This window comes from Nilaparvata lugens, chromosome 3 (genome assembly GCF_014356525.2).
Source record: "Nilaparvata lugens isolate BPH chromosome 3, ASM1435652v1, whole genome shotgun sequence".
Taxonomy (NCBI): domain Eukaryota; kingdom Metazoa; phylum Arthropoda; class Insecta; order Hemiptera; family Delphacidae; genus Nilaparvata; species Nilaparvata lugens.
Genome location: NC_052506.1, coordinates 88,491,278 through 88,509,125, shown reverse-complemented (window position 1 = coordinate 88,509,125; position 17,848 = coordinate 88,491,278). Strand labels below are relative to the sequence as shown.

Here is a 17,848-nt window from a genome sequence, read left to right as displayed (position 1 = left end):
CTTTTGGTCAATAAGAGTTAGGTTGGTCATCCTGATGTAATAGCAAACATTTTTCACTTCATAAATCAGCTGTTCGGACTACAATTATTGATTTCCCAGAGGTTATGTTGAAAAACAACAATAATACCCGGATGTATTATTTAAAAAAATATTACATTCACAAAATGATTGTTCCCATTTGGGAGCAGCAGGCACGAATGGGTAGGGGTTTTCAACTTAACTTTTCTTTGTTCTACATTGACTTTGGATGAAATTGCGAGTGTTTTGATGGAAGATGATGAATACTTGGACGGCTTTATAACTATTCTACCTACTGGGGATCAATCTCATGAAGATAGTTGTGGAGAAGATGATGATAATTTGGACCACCTCCCTCGTAACATTCTTCTTTCTGAAGCAGAAGCGACTGTAAAACATCTCGTGAATGGAGAAATAATAAAAGATGTGATAGATGTGACTACTAGTGAAAATGTGAGTAACACCAGCTCAGCAACCATCCCGGACCAGGCCGATTCTTCATTTGAAAACAGTGCTAATACTAATTCTCAGACTCAGAGTAACAAAATTATTAGTCATAAATCAAACAGAAAGCGCCAGGCAAGTAGAATAATTCACTCAAATGACTCTTTGAAAAAGAAAAAACTTGAAGTGCGAGATTGGATAGCTAAAGATGTAAAATTGGTGCCTGAAATAGAGTTTGAACTTCCAGAATGGCTTCAGGATTTTCGGCAAACATGTTTGTTGAGGAGCACAGGGACAAACATTTTAAAAAGTTTGGACAATCTTTGTTTGTCAAACAAAAAAATTACTGTCTTTCCAAACATTGTTTGTCAAACATAATAAAATTTTCCCAAACTGTTTCAACAAACATGTTTGTTTAAAATTTGTTCAGTGTGGACACAGATTTATATTCTCACTGGAAAGTTGCAAACAGATAATTTGGAAAATAGGTTTGGGCAATACCGGCAACTACATTATAACAGTAACTCAAGTGCTTGAAGCTGAAAAGAAGCTAATAGCTAAGAGCTACCTGGGTTTACATTCAGCACAGTATGGCGATTTGCTCCTTTCAACCACAGTTTTGGAGCAACCTCAATCATCAAATACAAATACACAAGTTGAAATGAATCCTTTTTCTATGTTATACTTAAAGATGATTATTTGGATAGTGATGAAAGTTTCGACAGTGCAGCTTTTGTGTATGAGTGTGGTTATGCTAGTTATAAACTAGGGGCAGATTTGAAATGTGTGAATTGCAATTTTATGATATATAATATATACATAATAAATAATTAATAAAAACAATATAAAAATCTTGTAGTACCTTTTTTTTAACTTTAAAGTAGTTCAACGACTAGTTTAAACCTAACTTGAGTCATTTTCAACTTGAAACTACTTAAACTATTTTAAAGTTTTGCAAAATAATGGGTAATACTGAAAGATTTTTACATTGTTTTTATTAATTTGTACAAAAGTAGACCATGTAACTGAAGTGTTTTTATGATAAATAATGTACATTTTTTGTAAATATGATTTATTTATTTCAGCACCACATGACGAACCAGAAATCGATTGGGAAAATATTGTACCTCCAGGTGAAGGCCCACTCAGTCGTAAGTTTTTACTAACATTTTTCATTGTTTATGCTTAGCCTACTCACGTTATGTTTATTTTGTTCATAATGATAATTCGAGAATCATTCCATAAGCTCATCATTCTAATTCCAATAACGATATGTTAAAATAATATTCTAAGATAAATAAATAATAATAAATATGATTTCTGCCATTAAATTCTTAAAACAATAGGCAATGTCAAATATTGAATAACAAACGTACAACAAAATGTATAACAAACGTTACGACAAATACACACGTATCAATTTTATTGTGTATCAAGTATGTTTTGTGATTATTTGGGAAATAAATGTTCTTGATTTGATTTTATAGATCCAGAAAGAAATCTCAGTCAAGAAAGGGACATCATGTATCAACTGGCGGCAAATCAGCTCCACCAAAACAGAAACGCAAGACTGTAACTTTCAGAGGGGACGAGAACCGTAACCCTGATCCAGAGAACATCAGAAAAGTGCCTTCTCTAACTCTGACACGGGTTCCACTATCCGAGAACAGAATCTTAGCGGCACCAGCTGATACCAGAAAAATGCCGGTAGTAAAGCCTAACAATCCTGTATCGATCATTCCAGAAAAGTGCCTTCTCTAACTCTGACATGGGTTCCACTATCCGAGAACAGAATCTTAGTGGCATGCATCAATGCCATCACCCATGCATCTAAGTCACTGTTGCTGTCAGAAAGTTGGGTTGACTTACTCATCAATTGTGGCGCAAAGCAACGACAAGCATGACACCACTTCCTCATGCACGACTATCAACAACATCCTTATGCAGTCATCACCAAATACAACAGGTAGGTGTATACTGTATACACATCTTTTATTTTACTTTGACAATTCATTTATTAACAGTGGATTGGGAATATGTAACTGGCAACCATCTGGTAGGCCTAGGCTCTTTGTGGGCTGTTGAGCCGCAGACACAAAGTAAAAGTCACAATACGATAACAAGGCAATTTCAGAAAAAAATGCCAGTCTATTAAATCATTGTGTGAACTTAGCTGTGAGAAATATTAATAATATTTTATACTTGAGGATATAATGGTAGGTATGTGATTACAACACGGCTAGCTTGGCTCCAGTTTTGTTGAAAAATTTAGCATTAAATCAAAATTAGACCAAGCAAAACAGCATTCAAGCTTGCCAGTTCTGTAAACATACCCTGATAGTGATAATATAAGGATGTTGTACTCTAATTTTTTCCATTGATAATGAAATAGGATGAATTCCTTTAAAAAATTTCAACACTATTTGATGTTTTTACAGAAGTGCTCCAGAGAGTCTCACCCATGCATCTAAGTCACTGTTGCTGTCAGAAAGTTGGGTTGACTTCCTCTTCAATTGTGGCGCAAAGCAACGACAAGCACGACACCACTTCCTCATGCACGGCTATCAACAACATCCTTATGCAGTCATCACCAAATACAACAGGTAGGTGTAAGCACATCTTATATTTTACGTTGACAATTTATTTATTAATAGGTTTATATCATGACATTGAGGTCATAGGTAATTATATTTATGTTTGTTTCTTGTTTTAAGTAATAGATACTTCCAAATGTAGTAATCAAGTAATGCACTTGCAAATACTTGCTAGTTGTATGATCACAGCCTTAATGAGGACGCACTTTAAAGGCAGCTCGGTGTGGCATGGGGCAACACATTGTCTCTGTGATAACACTTCATGTAATCCTACCCTATATCAATCTACTTTCAGTACTATATCATTAAGCTATATTGAACAATTCCTATTTTGTTTTTGAATCACATATACCTCAGAGAGGGTAAATCTTGGAGAGTTTATATGAATACCTAAACATTATTGGAATCACATTTTATGAATGACAATAATGAATAATATTGATTGGTTTAATTGATTAATACAAATATTTTTCATTCTATTATTGGACTTTGATTATGTTAGTGAATGATTAAATATAATTTTTTTAAATTCCTTTCATCAATTTAAACACTGTTTGATGCATTTGCAGAAGCAGAAGGCACTCCAGAGATTTTGGGCACCACCTCAACCCATGTGTCTGAGTCACAGTTGCTGTCAGACAATGACTTTAACTTCCTCATCGACGATGAGGTTGCCGAGCAGCTGGGGTTGATTTTTTACGAATCGGAGATGGCCAACTTGTCCACCAACGGAATTGTGACACAAAGCGATGATGAGCTTGACACTCCTCTCCTCGACAACATCAGTATGAAGACAACATCACCAAAAACAACTACTACAGGTAAACAGATTTATGATTTATTTATTTATTCATTTGAATAGAAGAATATAATAGACTTGAAGGATAAAAGCACAGACAATTAAGTCCAAAACGCATTTTTTCCAAATTTTGAGAATCACTTAGAATGGCCTAAAGGTTATGTTTACAATCCACGTTCACTTATCACAAATTTCCACATGTGATGGTTAAAAACTGTTATTTATTAATGTTGATGTTATTCATAATTCAACTTATAAGATGTAAAATTCATCTCTGCTTTTTTTACAATTTCATGCTGCAATAATAAGGCCTCGGACATGATACGAGCGGCGAGCGGTGAGCGGCATGTTAGGCTAGTTGCACACACATCATATGTTTGCCAAGCTTCAATCAATCTAGTAAAATTTATAGGGACGGCAAAAAACTGGCAGTGTTTGTGCAACTAGCCTAACATGCCGCTCTCCGCTCGTATCGTGTCCGACAATGATGACCTAACAATGATATGGGTCTTAACAGGCTTATATAATTACATCAAATCTACAGGTAATAAACCAAAAGCTTATTACAAATGCCATTCATTATGTAATAACTTGTATAATTTCAAGTATTGTAATTGCTTTCTTTAAATTTATAAAGTGAAAATTTTGAAATCTACAACAGATCATTGAAAAAATAGTTTCAAATAATAATAATTATTACTTAGAGTTCAAAGAGTGGGAAATTTGACTTTGTATCACGTTCCATTTGCAATCCATTTTCTGAAGAAAAATCACAACATATCGAAAAAACAGTTGAATCATGTTCACTATTTTTCTCATGTGGTGCTGTCATGATTTCTTTGACAAATATTGACTTCATTGAGAAAGCATTCAACTACTGTATGCCATTGATACAAGCGAATGTGATTTGTGAAAGTACAAATCCTAAGAGCTTATTGGTTTTCTATAGTATTATCTGAATTTATTTCAGCTTCAAATTGATTAAAAACACTTTTCAAATCTCAAATCACATTTGTTCTATTCCAATTTATCTGTACCATTAGAAATAACGGACTATTTACTCAATTATTCTATTTAATCAGATTCCTATTACAATTTCTTTCTTGGTACTAGTATTATTCAAGCTAAGTATTATAAATATCAATAAGTGGACTAATATTCTCAAGAGAACAGTAACACGCTTTATCTTTCTGGAGAATTAGGATCACTATTAGCATACTTCATCAGGAAAATATTGAGTGAAATTTTATCGTGAGGATATTTTTCAGGAATAGGATCGTTTCCATAAAAAGCCTTCATCCAGAAGACCTGAAAAATATTTCTTACAATCTAAAATTACACTTGCTGTTGTTATACAATCTATGCTAATAGACCTTTCATTTTCAAAATGTCAAGAAAATGAATATATCAATGAATTGATTTTTTCAAGTTATATGTTTGACTTTGAAGTATATTTCAGGCACTATCAAAAGATTTCAATACTTCCATTTGTTTCCATCTATTTTGATTCACTTTCTAAGATTTATCATAACTTCAAGTAAATACATAGAAACATGCATTGAGCTTCTGTAGAACAGTAGGCATTTACCCCGAGTTTTGAATACCCGGGTATCTTACATCTGTATTGGCAAAGGTTAATTTCAAACTCAATCTGCATTACTTTTTTCATATAAACCTACTCTGAATCTCTAGTTCAAAAGTAGTAGATAGATGAAACATAAATTTAGTTTATTTATAGTGGTAGTAGAGGACTTATTAAAAATTATAATTCAGCTGCACTACTACTGTGAGACACATTAATAACATTTTAATTGAATAAAAAGTAATTTTTAATGCCTTTGGTTGTAAAAAAAACTTGAGCACAACAATGAAAGGCTAATTCATAATTTGAATATGAGATTAGTTTTTAATTATATTTTCTACTCAGTTAATAATTATTTGATTATTTTGTTTCAGGCAATAAGGAAAACTCGGCCAATCAAATTCAAGGAAATTCACCAGCTTCCAGAAAAAGAAAGTTATCTCGAAGAAACTGCTGCCCCTACTGCAAAAGACTCATTACGAACTTCGGTTGACATCTTGTAGCAGTTCATCGTGATGAAGAATCCGTGCAAGAATATCTCAATATAAGAGGAGAGAATTTGAAAGATAGAGCTCATAAACGAGCTGAAATTTCTAACAAACTACGAAAAGAAGGTAATTATATGTATAGTACTTCTCACAAGCAGTCTATCATACCAACAAAGAGGTTGTCAGTAGATGAGCCGCAAACCATTTCAAACAATAATACACATGTGTGCTGTAAATTCTGTCGAGGATGGTACAAAAAACAATCATTTTTTCTTCATTTGCATTCATGTAGAAAGTCTTTCGAAACTGAGTCAAAAGGTAGAAATCTGTGTCTGAAAAATACAGTACTTGCTTCTTTCGCTGAATGTATTCACCCAAATCTTCCAGAAGCTTCAGAACTTCTAAAGAAAGACGTCATCCCTACTATGCTTAAAGACGAAATTTCCGCTATTGCTCAATCTGACCCATTGATTCTCACATTCGGTTCACGATTTTACAATATACACCGAAATGCCATCAAGTACACGTCAGCAAAGATGAGAGGACTTGCAAGAGTTGTGTATTTGGCAAAGAAAAAAGATAACAGAATAATGTCATTGATTGATTGTTTGAAACCTGAAAATTTTGATACCCTTATGTTTTCGATTAAGAAATTGTGCAAGTTTGATGTTGCAAGTGGCGAATGTAAGACGCCCGGAGTAGTGCCCCCACTTTGCAATTCGTTGAAGAAATGTTGCGATATTGTACGTTCAGAAACAATAAAGAATCCCAGCTTCACTCAAAAACAGAAAAACGAAATAATTGTTTCATTGGATGGGTTTGACCATTTAATGAAGAAGGAGTGGTCATACGAAGTTAGTGCTGTTGCTGAACAAAGTCGTAAAAACAGAAAGTAAATAAAGAAGATGTTCTTCCTGATTCAGAAGACATACATAACTTTTGGGAGTTTCTTGAACAACAACGTGATTCAGCTGTGGCGTGCTTGAAGTCACATGTAACTCCAAAAAATTACGATAGGTTGACAAAAATTGTTATTTCACAGATCATTGTATTGAACAGAAGGAGGCCCGGTGAAATACATACAGCAACATTGGAAAATTATGCATTACTTGATGTACATGATAATGTAGGACAACTAGAGGAAACTACACTCACAGATCAGGAAAAAAAGAATGCTAAAAATTTGTCAATATTTTACATTGCAGCTAGTAAAAATAGAAAAAAAGTGCCTGTTCTAACGACAGAAATGAAAAATAGTATCGGCACACTAATAAAATGTCGGGAAGATCTTGAGATAAGGAGTCACTTGCTTTTTCCTCGCCCAGGCGATTCAGGTTCTTATCAAAGTCATGATGTATTAGGAGAGTTAAAGAGGAAAGCCAATTTGAAGAAACCGAATTTTTTCACAGCTACTGGACTAAGGCACCATGCAGCAACGTCGTCACAACTTCATGCAAGAGATGATACATATACAAACAGGTTAGCGAAATTCTTGGGTCATGACCTACAAACACACGAGAATTATTACAAAATGCCTCTTCCTCTTGTTCAAAAAGGTAAGGTAGGGACTAGGCTTTTAGAAATGACTTTGAAAAACAAAAGAAGTTCAGATGATGAGAAGATGAGTTCAAAGAATGACAATGCTATTGAAGATTCCTCAAGTGACTTCCAAACACAGGATAATTATTACGAAATACCTCTTCCTCATATAGAAGAAGGTAAGGTAGAGACTACCCTTCCGGACATGACTTCAAAAAAGAAAAGAAGTTTAGTTGATAAGAAGACTAGTTCAGATGAGAGGATGAGTTCAAAGGATGACAATACCATAGAAAGTTCTTCAAGTAGTGAACTCGAAATTCAGGTGACACCAAAAAAGAAATTCAAAAAAGTAAGGTGGACTCAAAGCGAAAAAAATGCTATTTACAAACATCTTGGCAAATATTTTTTGCTCAAAGAATCTCCTGAAAGAAGAATTATAAAACTTATGTATGATAAAGAGCCGGCTTTGAAAAATCGATCTTTACAACAAGTATGCACTTATGTAAGTAACATTGTGACCAATAAGTTGGCCATTTCAACCCCAGATAAGGAGAAAATTCGTAGAAATTTTATGAAATGAGACCCATTCCATGCAGCAATAATTCCTATAGTCCATTCACGATGGTTTGAGATGAGATAAACAAACGCTGTGCATGTGTGTGAGTGAGTCTGGGGTGGCTTCGTTTCAGCCACGACATAAACAAGTCACAGCAATGCCGAAATCCCAAATTTTGTCGTCGGGGAAACCCAAATTATGGCTGTAACCAAAGCATTGACACAAAAACGTTCATAAACGTTTTATGAAACGTTTGTTCTGAACGAATTTTATGAACGTCTTGTGTCAATGCTTTGGTTACAGCCATAATAATTTCGGTTTCCCCGAAGAAAAAATTTGGGATTTCGGCATTGCTGTGACTTGTTTATGTCGTGGCTAAAACGAAGCCACCCCAGACTTACTCGCACACACACACACACACACACACACACACACACACACACACACACACACACACACACAGCGTTTGTTTATCTCGTCTCAAGCCATCGTGAATAGATTATAGTTTTTTATAAGTCTGTAAAGATTTAAGCGTGATTAAATGCCACAAAAACCAATAAGAGAAACCTTTCTTTAAAAAAAGAGCCTTCTCTGGTTGGTTCTTGAGGCATTTAATCACAGTTTTAACATAACAAGAGTTACGGACAACTAGGGGTTGTTTTAACAATATTTTAAACATAAAAATGTTATGCATCCAGACAAATAAGACACTGACAAACTAATAATCAATAAATTGTCACATTAAAGCTCTTATTTTCGTGTCGAAAACATTGATTGAGCATTGCCATAATGTTTTTTCAAATCTCTCTTATATTATTTCTAGTTTCTTAGTTATTTTATGGAAATATATAACCATACTATTTCACATATTACAATTACAATTAAAGCATAACAATGTAAACCATATGACAATTTTCAACATTTTCTATTTGAGTTTTGTATTGATGCATTTAAAGTAGTTCAACGACTAGTTTAAACCTAACTTGAGTAATTTTCAACTTGAAACTACTTAAACTATTTTAAAATTTTGCAATATAATGGGTAATACTGAAAGATTTTCATACTGTTTTTATTAATTTGTTCAAAAGTAGAACATGTAACTGAAGTGTTTTTATGATAAATAATGTACATTTTTTGTAAATATGATTTATTTGTTTTCAGCACCACATGACGAACCAGAAATCGATTGGGAAAATATTGTACCTCCAGGTGAAGGCCCACTCAGTCGTAAGTTTTTACTAACATTTTTCATTGTTTATGCTTAGCCTACTCACGTTATGCTTATTCTGTTCATAATGATAATTCGAGAATCATTCCATAAGCTCATCATTCTAATTCCAATAAAGATATTTTAAAATAATATGCTAAGATAAATAAATAAATAATAATAAATATGATTTCTGCCGTTAAACTCTTAGAAAAATAGGCAATGTCAAATATTGAATACAGTATGACAAATACACACGTATCAATTTTATTGTGTATCAAGTATGTTTTGTGATTATTTGGGAAATAAATGTTCTTGATTTGATTTTATAGAACCAGAAAGAAATCTCAGTCAAGAAAGGGACATCATGTATCAACTGGCGGCAAATCAGCTCCACCAAAACAGAAACGCAAGACTGTAACTTTCAGAGGGGACGAGAACCATAACCCTGATCCAGAGGACATCAGAAAAGTGCCTTCTCTAACTCTGACATGGGTTCCACTATCTGAGAACAGAATCTTAGCGGCACCAGCTGATACCAAAAAAAAGCCGGTAGTAAAGCTTAACAATCCTGTACCGGTCATTCCAGAAAAGTGCCTTCTCTAACTCTGACATGGGTTCCACTATCCGAGAACAGAATCTTAGTGGCACCAGCTGATACCAGAAAAATGCCGGTAGTAAAGGATGACAATACCATAGAAAGTTCTTCAAGTAGTGAACTCGAAATTCAGGTGACACCAAAAAAGAAATTCAAAAAAGTAAGGTGGACTCAAAGCGAAAAAAATGCTATTTACAAACATCTTGGCAAATATTTTTTGCTCAAAGAATCTCCTGAAAGAAGAATTATAAAACTTATGTATGATAAAGAGCCGGCTTTGAAAAATCGATCTTTACAACAAGTATGCACTTATGTAAGTAACATTGTGACCAATAAGTTGGCCATTTCAACCCCAGATAAGGAGAAAATTCGTAGAAATTTTATGAAATGAGACCCATTCCATGCAGCAATAATTCCTATAGTCCATTCACGATGGTTTGAGATGAGATAAACAAACGCTGTGCATGTGTGTGAGTGAGTCTGGGGTGGCTTCGTTTCAGCCACGACATAAACAAGTCACAGCAATGCCGAAATCCCAAATTTTGTCGTCGGGGAAACCCAAATTATGGCTGTAACCAAAGCATTGACACAAAAACGTTCATAAACGTTTTATGAAACGTTTGTTCTGAACGAATTTTATGAACGTCTTGTGTCAATGCTTTGGTTACAGCCATAATAATTTCGGTTTCCCCGAAGAAAAATTTGGGATTTCGGCATTGCTGTGACTTGTTTATGTCGTGGCTAAAACGAAGCCACCCCAGACTTACTCGCACACACACACACACACACACACACACACACACACACACACACACACACACACACACACAGCGTTTGTTTATCTCGTCTCAAGCCATCGTGAATAGATTATAGTTTTTTATAAGTCTGTAAAGATTTAAGCGTGATTAAATGCCACAAAAACCAATAAGAGAAACCTTTCTTTAAAAAAAGAGCCTTCTCTGGTTGGTTCTTGAGGCATTTAATCACAGTTTTAACATAACAAGAGTTACGGACAACTAGGGGTTGTTTTAACAATATTTTAAACATAAAAATGTTATGCATCCAGACAAATAAGACACTGACAAACTAATAATCAATAAATTGTCACATTAAAGCTCTTATTTTCGTGTCGAAAACATTGATTGAGCATTGCCATAATGTTTTTTCAAATCTCTCTTATATTATTTCTAGTTTCTTAGTTATTTTATGGAAATATATAACCATACTATTTCACATATTACAATTTACAATTAAAGCATAACAATGTAAACCATATGACAATTTTCAACATTATTCTATTTGAGTTTTGTATTGATGCATTTAAAGTAGTTCAACGACTAGTTTAAACCTAACTTGAGTAATTTTCAACTTGAAACTACTTAAACTATTTTAAAATTTTGCAATATAATGGGTAATACTGAAAGATTTTCATACTGTTTTTATTAATTTGTTCAAAAGTAGAACATGTAACTGAAGTGTTTTTATGATAAATAATGTACATTTTTTGTAAATATGATTTATTTGTTTTCAGCACCACATGACGAACCAGAAATCGATTGGGAAAATATTGTACCTCCAGGTGAAGGCCCACTCAGTCGTAAGTTTTTACTAACATTTTTCATTGTTTATGCTTAGCCTACTCACGTTATGCTTATTCTGTTCATAATGATAATTCGAGAATCATTCCATAAGCTCATCATTCTAATTCCAATAAAGATATTTTAAAATAATATGCTAAGATAAATAAATAAATAATAATAAATATGATTTCTGCCGTTAAACTCTTAGAAAAATAGGCAATGTCAAATATTGAATACAGTATGACAAATACACACGTATCAATTTTATTGTGTATCAAGTATGTTTTGTGATTATTTGGGAAATAAATGTTCTTGATTTGATTTTATAGAACCAGAAAGAAATCTCAGTCAAGAAAGGGACATCATGTATCAACTGGCGGCAAATCAGCTCCACCAAAACAGAAACGCAAGACTGTAACTTTCAGAGGGGACGAGAACCATAACCCTGATCCAGAGGACATCAGAAAAGTGCCTTCTCTAACTCTGACATGGGTTCCACTATCTGAGAACAGAATCTTAGCGGCACCAGCTGATACCAGAAAAATGCCGGTAGTAAAGCTTAACAATCCTGTACCGGTCATTCCAGAAAAGTGCCTTCTCTAACTCTGACATGGGTTCCACTATCCGAGAACAGAATCTTAGTGGCACCAGCTGATACCAGAAAAATGCCGGTAGTAAAGCTTAACAATCCTGTACCGATCATTCCAGAAAAGTGCCTTCTCTAACTCTGACATGGGTTCCACTATCTGAGAACAGAATCTTAGCGGCACCAGCTGATACCAGAAAAATGCCGGTAGTAAAGCTTAACAATCCTGTACCGATCATTCCAGAAAAGTGCCTTCTCTAACTCTGACATGGGTTCCACTATCTGAGAACAGAATCTTAGCGGCACCAGCTGATACCAGAAAAATTCCGGTAGTAAAGCTTAACAATCCTGTACCGGTCATTCCAGAAAAGTGCCTTCTCTAACTCTGACATGGGTTCCACTATCCTAGAACAGAATCTTAGCGGCACCAGCTGATACCAGAAAAATGCTGGTAGTAAAGCTTAACAATCCTGTACCGGTCATTCCAGAAAAGTGCCTTCTCTAACTCTGACATGGGTTCCACTATCCGAGAACAGAATCTTAGCGGCACCAGCTGATACCAGAAAAATGCCGGTAGTAAAGCCTAACAATCCTGTACCGGTCATTCCAGAAAAGTAGCGTGTTCAAGCACAACAGGACACAACAGGTCAGTAAAAGTTTCAATGACATTTTCCCAATTCCCAATGATAGTCAGTAAAACTATAGAGTAAGAATAAGAAGGTAAACATTACTGAACGTTATCTCACAGATGAGGAGCTTGCCGAGCTACTGGATAACAGCGATTTCGAGATAGATGATGAAACTGATCCAACTTTCATGTGTAGTGAATTCCAACTCCTTGTAGTGAAACCTCCAATGGAGTTTGGAGTTGGCAGAGCTGGCATAACATCTATTTTTGGAGCTCCTGTGTTAAGTGACAAGAAGTGGTTTTTTTCTGGAATTATGAGTTGAGAGTTACACCATCTTGTTGGTATTGGAAAGCTGAATAAGTGTGCAAAATTTCAAGTCAGTCGGACTTAGGGTTCCTAAATATAAGTGTTTGAGTGCTTGACTTTTGCTCAGCCTATGCTTTAGCATAGGAAGATAATCTCAATTGCTTTTTGGCCTGTGTTGTGAGTGGGTTTGTACATTTCGGTTTGGTTTTTGACTTTGTTGTAGTACTTAAGATCTATTTTTGATTGTTACTGGTCTCACTCCTTAATTACTTGCCCTTAGGGCAGGAGGATTTTTTTTTAAGTTCTGGTGAATTAAGTGACCTATAAAGAAATAGTAATAATAGTGTAGTAAGTATAATAATAGTATAATAGTAATAAAAACTCATAGTAAGAAAAAAGTGACAGGAAATCAATGAGTGGCCTGATCAACTCTCTTCTATTAAAGTGCAAGCTTGCATTTTGATAGGAAATAATTAGAGGTAGAATTAATTCAATTTAATTCTCTTTTATAGTGGGAAAAAAAGTGCAAGCCATTTTTATGGTTGCAGTTTTTGGACTTGTGATTTTTCAGACAGTTGAGAGAAGGATTTCAGTAATAAATAGTTTTTAGTTCAATTAGCATTTCACTAATATATGGTTTTCAGTTTAATTAAGAGTGCTGACTTTTTTCTGTCAGCTGTTTTTGGACTTGTGAAATAATTTTCATCTAGTCTTGAACATAATATGTTACTAATAGTTTCACTAATAAACCTTTCTTAGGTTAATTGACTTGTGTGGTGATTTCACTAATTAGTTTCTTTTTCTTGGTTCAATAAGGATACATAGGATAGGAGTTTTTCACTAATTGTTTTTAGATTAATTTGAGGGTGTTTTTCTTAATATTAACAATTACATATATTCTGTCTTAAATATAGTATAAGAATGATGTTGAATGCTATATAGTTCACTAATTAGCATCTTTTGATGAAACTTTCTGGTTTCACCCCCACAACCACCATATTTGTTACCTTACCCCTCAACCCCTAAAGGGTGATTTGGACTTGCAAGGGTGAGAGGTTACCCCTCTCCTATGATTTAGGTGATAGGTTGTGAAATCACATTATTCCAACCAACACAGGTTGCGTCCCCCCCCCCTCTTTCCGAGCTAGGGGCGGTTGAAATTTTTGAAGGCACCCCCTGCGGTAAGGGTTGAGATTTCCACTACCCCTCATCCCAAAAAAAATTCCCTCTAAACCCTTACTAATTATTTGGTAACTCTCATACCACCCCCCACCCTTTTCATTATATATCACCAATAAGAGCAACGCGAAGGGGTGGTTTTTCCATAATTTAGTCTAAAGTACCCCCCCCCCCCACTGAAAGAGGTTTCCCCTCGTCTGCCAAGTTGTGGTGGCTTGGGTGATAAACAACTTGGGTGAGTTTCATTACCGTCGGATGAGTTTGGACAAAGTTACAGTTACTTGAAGAATTTGAATATTTGTCTGAGACCTGTTTATGAGCCACATCGCCTTTCTGTTGTATTGTTTCTCTTAGTTGGGTCCTGTATTTGTGTTGGAGACCTTGTGGTCTTATCTAGAATTAGTGAACCTTAATCTCTGTTATCGATTATTAGAATACATTAAGTTAGGATTCAGGGCCATTGTCTGTAGCAGTGGTCACAGTCAGCACCACAGCGGGATCAGTGGATCTCACTAGTGGAAGTTTGTTGGGATGGCAGGGACCCCCCCCACTCGTTGTGTGAGGGGTGAGAGGGCCTCTGGGATAGGTGCCACCGCTGGTCGATGCCCATTGCATTATTGTTCCCAGGGCACAACTATTTAGGCCCTGGTAACCCTATTGAGAAAAGTGAGACAGTCGATTCAGATGATGCCATGGTGCAGATTCACGACTTGGCTTATCACTACGCGGAATGTGCGGAAGACATCAGATTATCAGACAGGGAGGCTGCTATTGCTTTGCTATTGAATTAAGTACGTAGTTGAATCTTGTGTGGGAGTACTGTATCCGAACAACAGAAGAAGCATGCCAAGAGCCCAATACATGCCAGTGGATGAAGAGGCCCAACGTGAGAGTCTGGTTAGAGTGATGGAAGAAAGTGTAAAATAAACTAGACGAAAGAATGGAAGTGAAGGGTCAGCATTTGAAGCATTTGCGGAAATCGGTGAGTGACTCATAGCTAGCGCGGGTAATGCTGGAAGCTCGGGTAGGACAGAAGAACATGAAGAATGGGAAAGAGAACAAATGCTAAGAAAGTTGGAAGTTGAAAGATACTACAGTGAACGATGATGCCTGGCTGATCAAGCAGAGGAAAGAATCAACCGCGGAAATGCTTTGATGGAACAACAAAGAATGAAGGAAAGGGCAAAATCTATACTTGAGGGAGAAAAGCTGAAGGCTCACTTAGAGCGCTGTACCTCCAGCTCGGCGGTGCAGACTGACGAAAGAATGCCGGGAGCTTTTGTTATTGATACTGAGAGGCTGAAACTATCTAAGAAACAGGCAGCTAGAGCAATTCTCTATCTTCAGGAACAAGTAAAGAGACTGAAAGAATATAAAAAGATGTATACCACACCATTATACATTGTATTCAAAGACCTTCAATATTTCATTCCATTTCTTGCTCAAAATAATCATCTCAGTTCACATTTATATGACAATTCTCCCCGAGTGAGTACTGTCCCATTCTATTTTTATATAAAGTGGAGTCTCCTGCACTTGGATATTTGTAAATGCCAGTTTTTTGGGGTATTTCAAAAAGGACAGGGCCATTTGACATGAATCGCCTACTTCACTGTCAATGCAAACTTTTTTAATGGTTGCAAATTTGTAAACAAAGTCAGTTAAAACCTCAGGATTGTATGATAACCTCAGGATTAATAATATTAATCCTGAAACCTCAGAATTAATAATATTTAAATATTATTTGATGATATATAATATAAACATAATAAATAATTAATAAGAACAATATAAAAATCTTGTAGTACCTTTTTTTAAACTTTAAAATAGTTCAACGACTAGTTTAAACCTAACTTGAGTCATTTTCAACATTTGAAACTACTTAAACTATTTTAAAGTTTTGCAAAATAATGGGTAATACTGAAAGATTTTTACATTGTTTTTATTAATTTGTACAAAAGTAGACCATGTAACTGAAGTGTTTTTATGATAAATAATGTACATTTTTTGTAAATATGATTTATTTGTTTTCAGCACCACATGACGAACCAGAAATCGATTGGGAAAATATTGTACCTCCAGGTGAAGGCCCACTCAGTCGTAAGTTTTTACTAACATTTTTCATTGTTTATGCTTAGCCTACTCACGTTATGCTTATTCTGTTCATAATGATAATTCGAGAATCATTCCAAAAGCTCATCATTCTAATTCCAATAAAGATATGTTAAAATAATATGCTAAGATAAATAAATAAATAATAATAAATATGATTTCTGCCGTTAAATTCTTAGAAAAATAGGCAATGTCAAATATTGAATACAGTATGACAAATACACACGTATCAATTTTATTGTGTATCAAGTATGTTTTGTGATTATTTGGGAAATAAATGTTCTTGATTTGATTTTATAGAACCAGAAAGAAATCTCAGTCAAGAAAGCGACATCATGTATCAACTGGCGGCAAATCAGCTCAACCAAAACAGAAACGCAAGACTGTAACTTTCAGAGGGGACGAGAACCATAACCCTGATCCAGAGGACATCAGAAAAGTGCCTTCTCTAACTCTGACACAGGTTCCACTATCCGAGAACAGAATCTTAGCGGCACCAGCTGATACCAGAAAAATGCTGGTAGTAGCCTAAAGCCTAACAATCCTGTACTGGTCATTCCAGAAAAGTGGCGTGTTCAAGCACAACAGGACACAACAGGTCAGTAAAAGTTTCAATGACATTTTCCCAATTCCCAATGATAGTCAGTAAAACTATAGAGAAGAGATAACATTGATTAATTGGGAAAATTGATTGATTTTTGCTCAGCCTATGCTTTAGCATAGGAAGATAATCTCAATTGCTTTTTGGCCTGTGTTGTGAGTGGGTTTGTACATTTCGGTTTTGTTTTTGACTTTGTTGTAGTACTTAAGGTCTATTTTTAATTGTTATTAGTCTCACTCCTTAATTACTTGCCCTTAGGGCAGGAGGATTTTTTTAAGTTCTGGTGAATTAAGTGACCTATAAAGAAATAGTAATAATAGTGTAGTACTCGTAGTAAGAAAAAAGTGACAGGAAATCAATAAGTGGCCTGATCAACTCTCTTCTATAAAAGTGCAAGCTTGCATTTTGATAGGAAATAATTAGAGGTAGAATTAATTCAATTTAATTCTCTTTTATAGTGGGAAAAAAAGTGCAAGCCATTTTTATGGTTGCATTTTTTGGACTTGTGATTTTTCAGACAGTTGAGAGAAGGATTTCAGTAATAAATAGTTTTTAGTTCAATTAGCATTTCACTAATATAGATGGTTTTCAGTTTAATTAAGAGTGCTAACTTTTTTCTGTCAGCTGTTTTTGGACTTGTGAAATAATTTTCATCTACTCTTGAACATAATATGTTACTAATAGTTTCACTAATTAACGTTTCTTAGGTTAATTGACTGGTGTGGTGATTTCACTAATTAGTTTTTTTTCTTGGTTCAATAGGGATACATAGGATAGGAGTTTTTCACTAATTAATTGTTTTTAGATTGATTCGAGGGTGTTTTTCTTAATATTCACAATTATATATATTCTGTCTTAAATATAGTATAAGAATGATGTTGAATGCTATATAGTTCACTAATTAGCATCTTTTGATGAAACTTTCTGGTTTCACCCCCACAACCACCATATTTGTTACCTTACCCCTCAACCCCTAAAGGGTGATTTGGACTTGCAAGGGTGAGAGGTTACCCCTCTCCTATGATTTGGG

General features: G+C 34.9%; 1 protein-coding gene across 1 annotated transcript; it reads left to right on the top strand.

Annotated features, from left to right (window-relative positions):
* Positions 1-2,353: 2,353 nt before the first annotated feature.
* LOC120350625 lies at positions 2,354-6,138 on the top strand. The gene is made up of 4 exons (XM_039424964.1): positions 2,354-2,428; positions 2,901-3,065; positions 3,626-3,877; positions 5,812-6,138. The coding sequence occupies exons 1-4, from the start codon at positions 2,404-2,406 to the stop codon at positions 5,928-5,930; spliced, it is 561 nt and encodes a 186-aa protein (XP_039280898.1). The 5' UTR covers positions 2,354-2,403; the 3' UTR covers positions 5,931-6,138.
* Positions 6,139-17,848: the final 11,710 nt, after the last annotated feature.

What these genes read in the sequence shown, in the direction of transcription:
- LOC120350625 (XM_039424964.1), top strand. Translation starts at nt 2,404, where the DNA reads ATGCAGTCATCACCAAATACAACAG. An exon ending in GTCATCACCAAATACAACAG is followed by an intron (nt 2,429 to 2,900) that starts GTAGGTGTATAC and finishes ATGTTTTTACAG; the next exon opens with AAGTGCTCCAGAGAGTCTCA. An exon ending in GTCATCACCAAATACAACAG is followed by an intron (nt 3,066 to 3,625) that starts GTAGGTGTAAGC and finishes ATGCATTTGCAG; the next exon opens with AAGCAGAAGGCACTCCAGAG.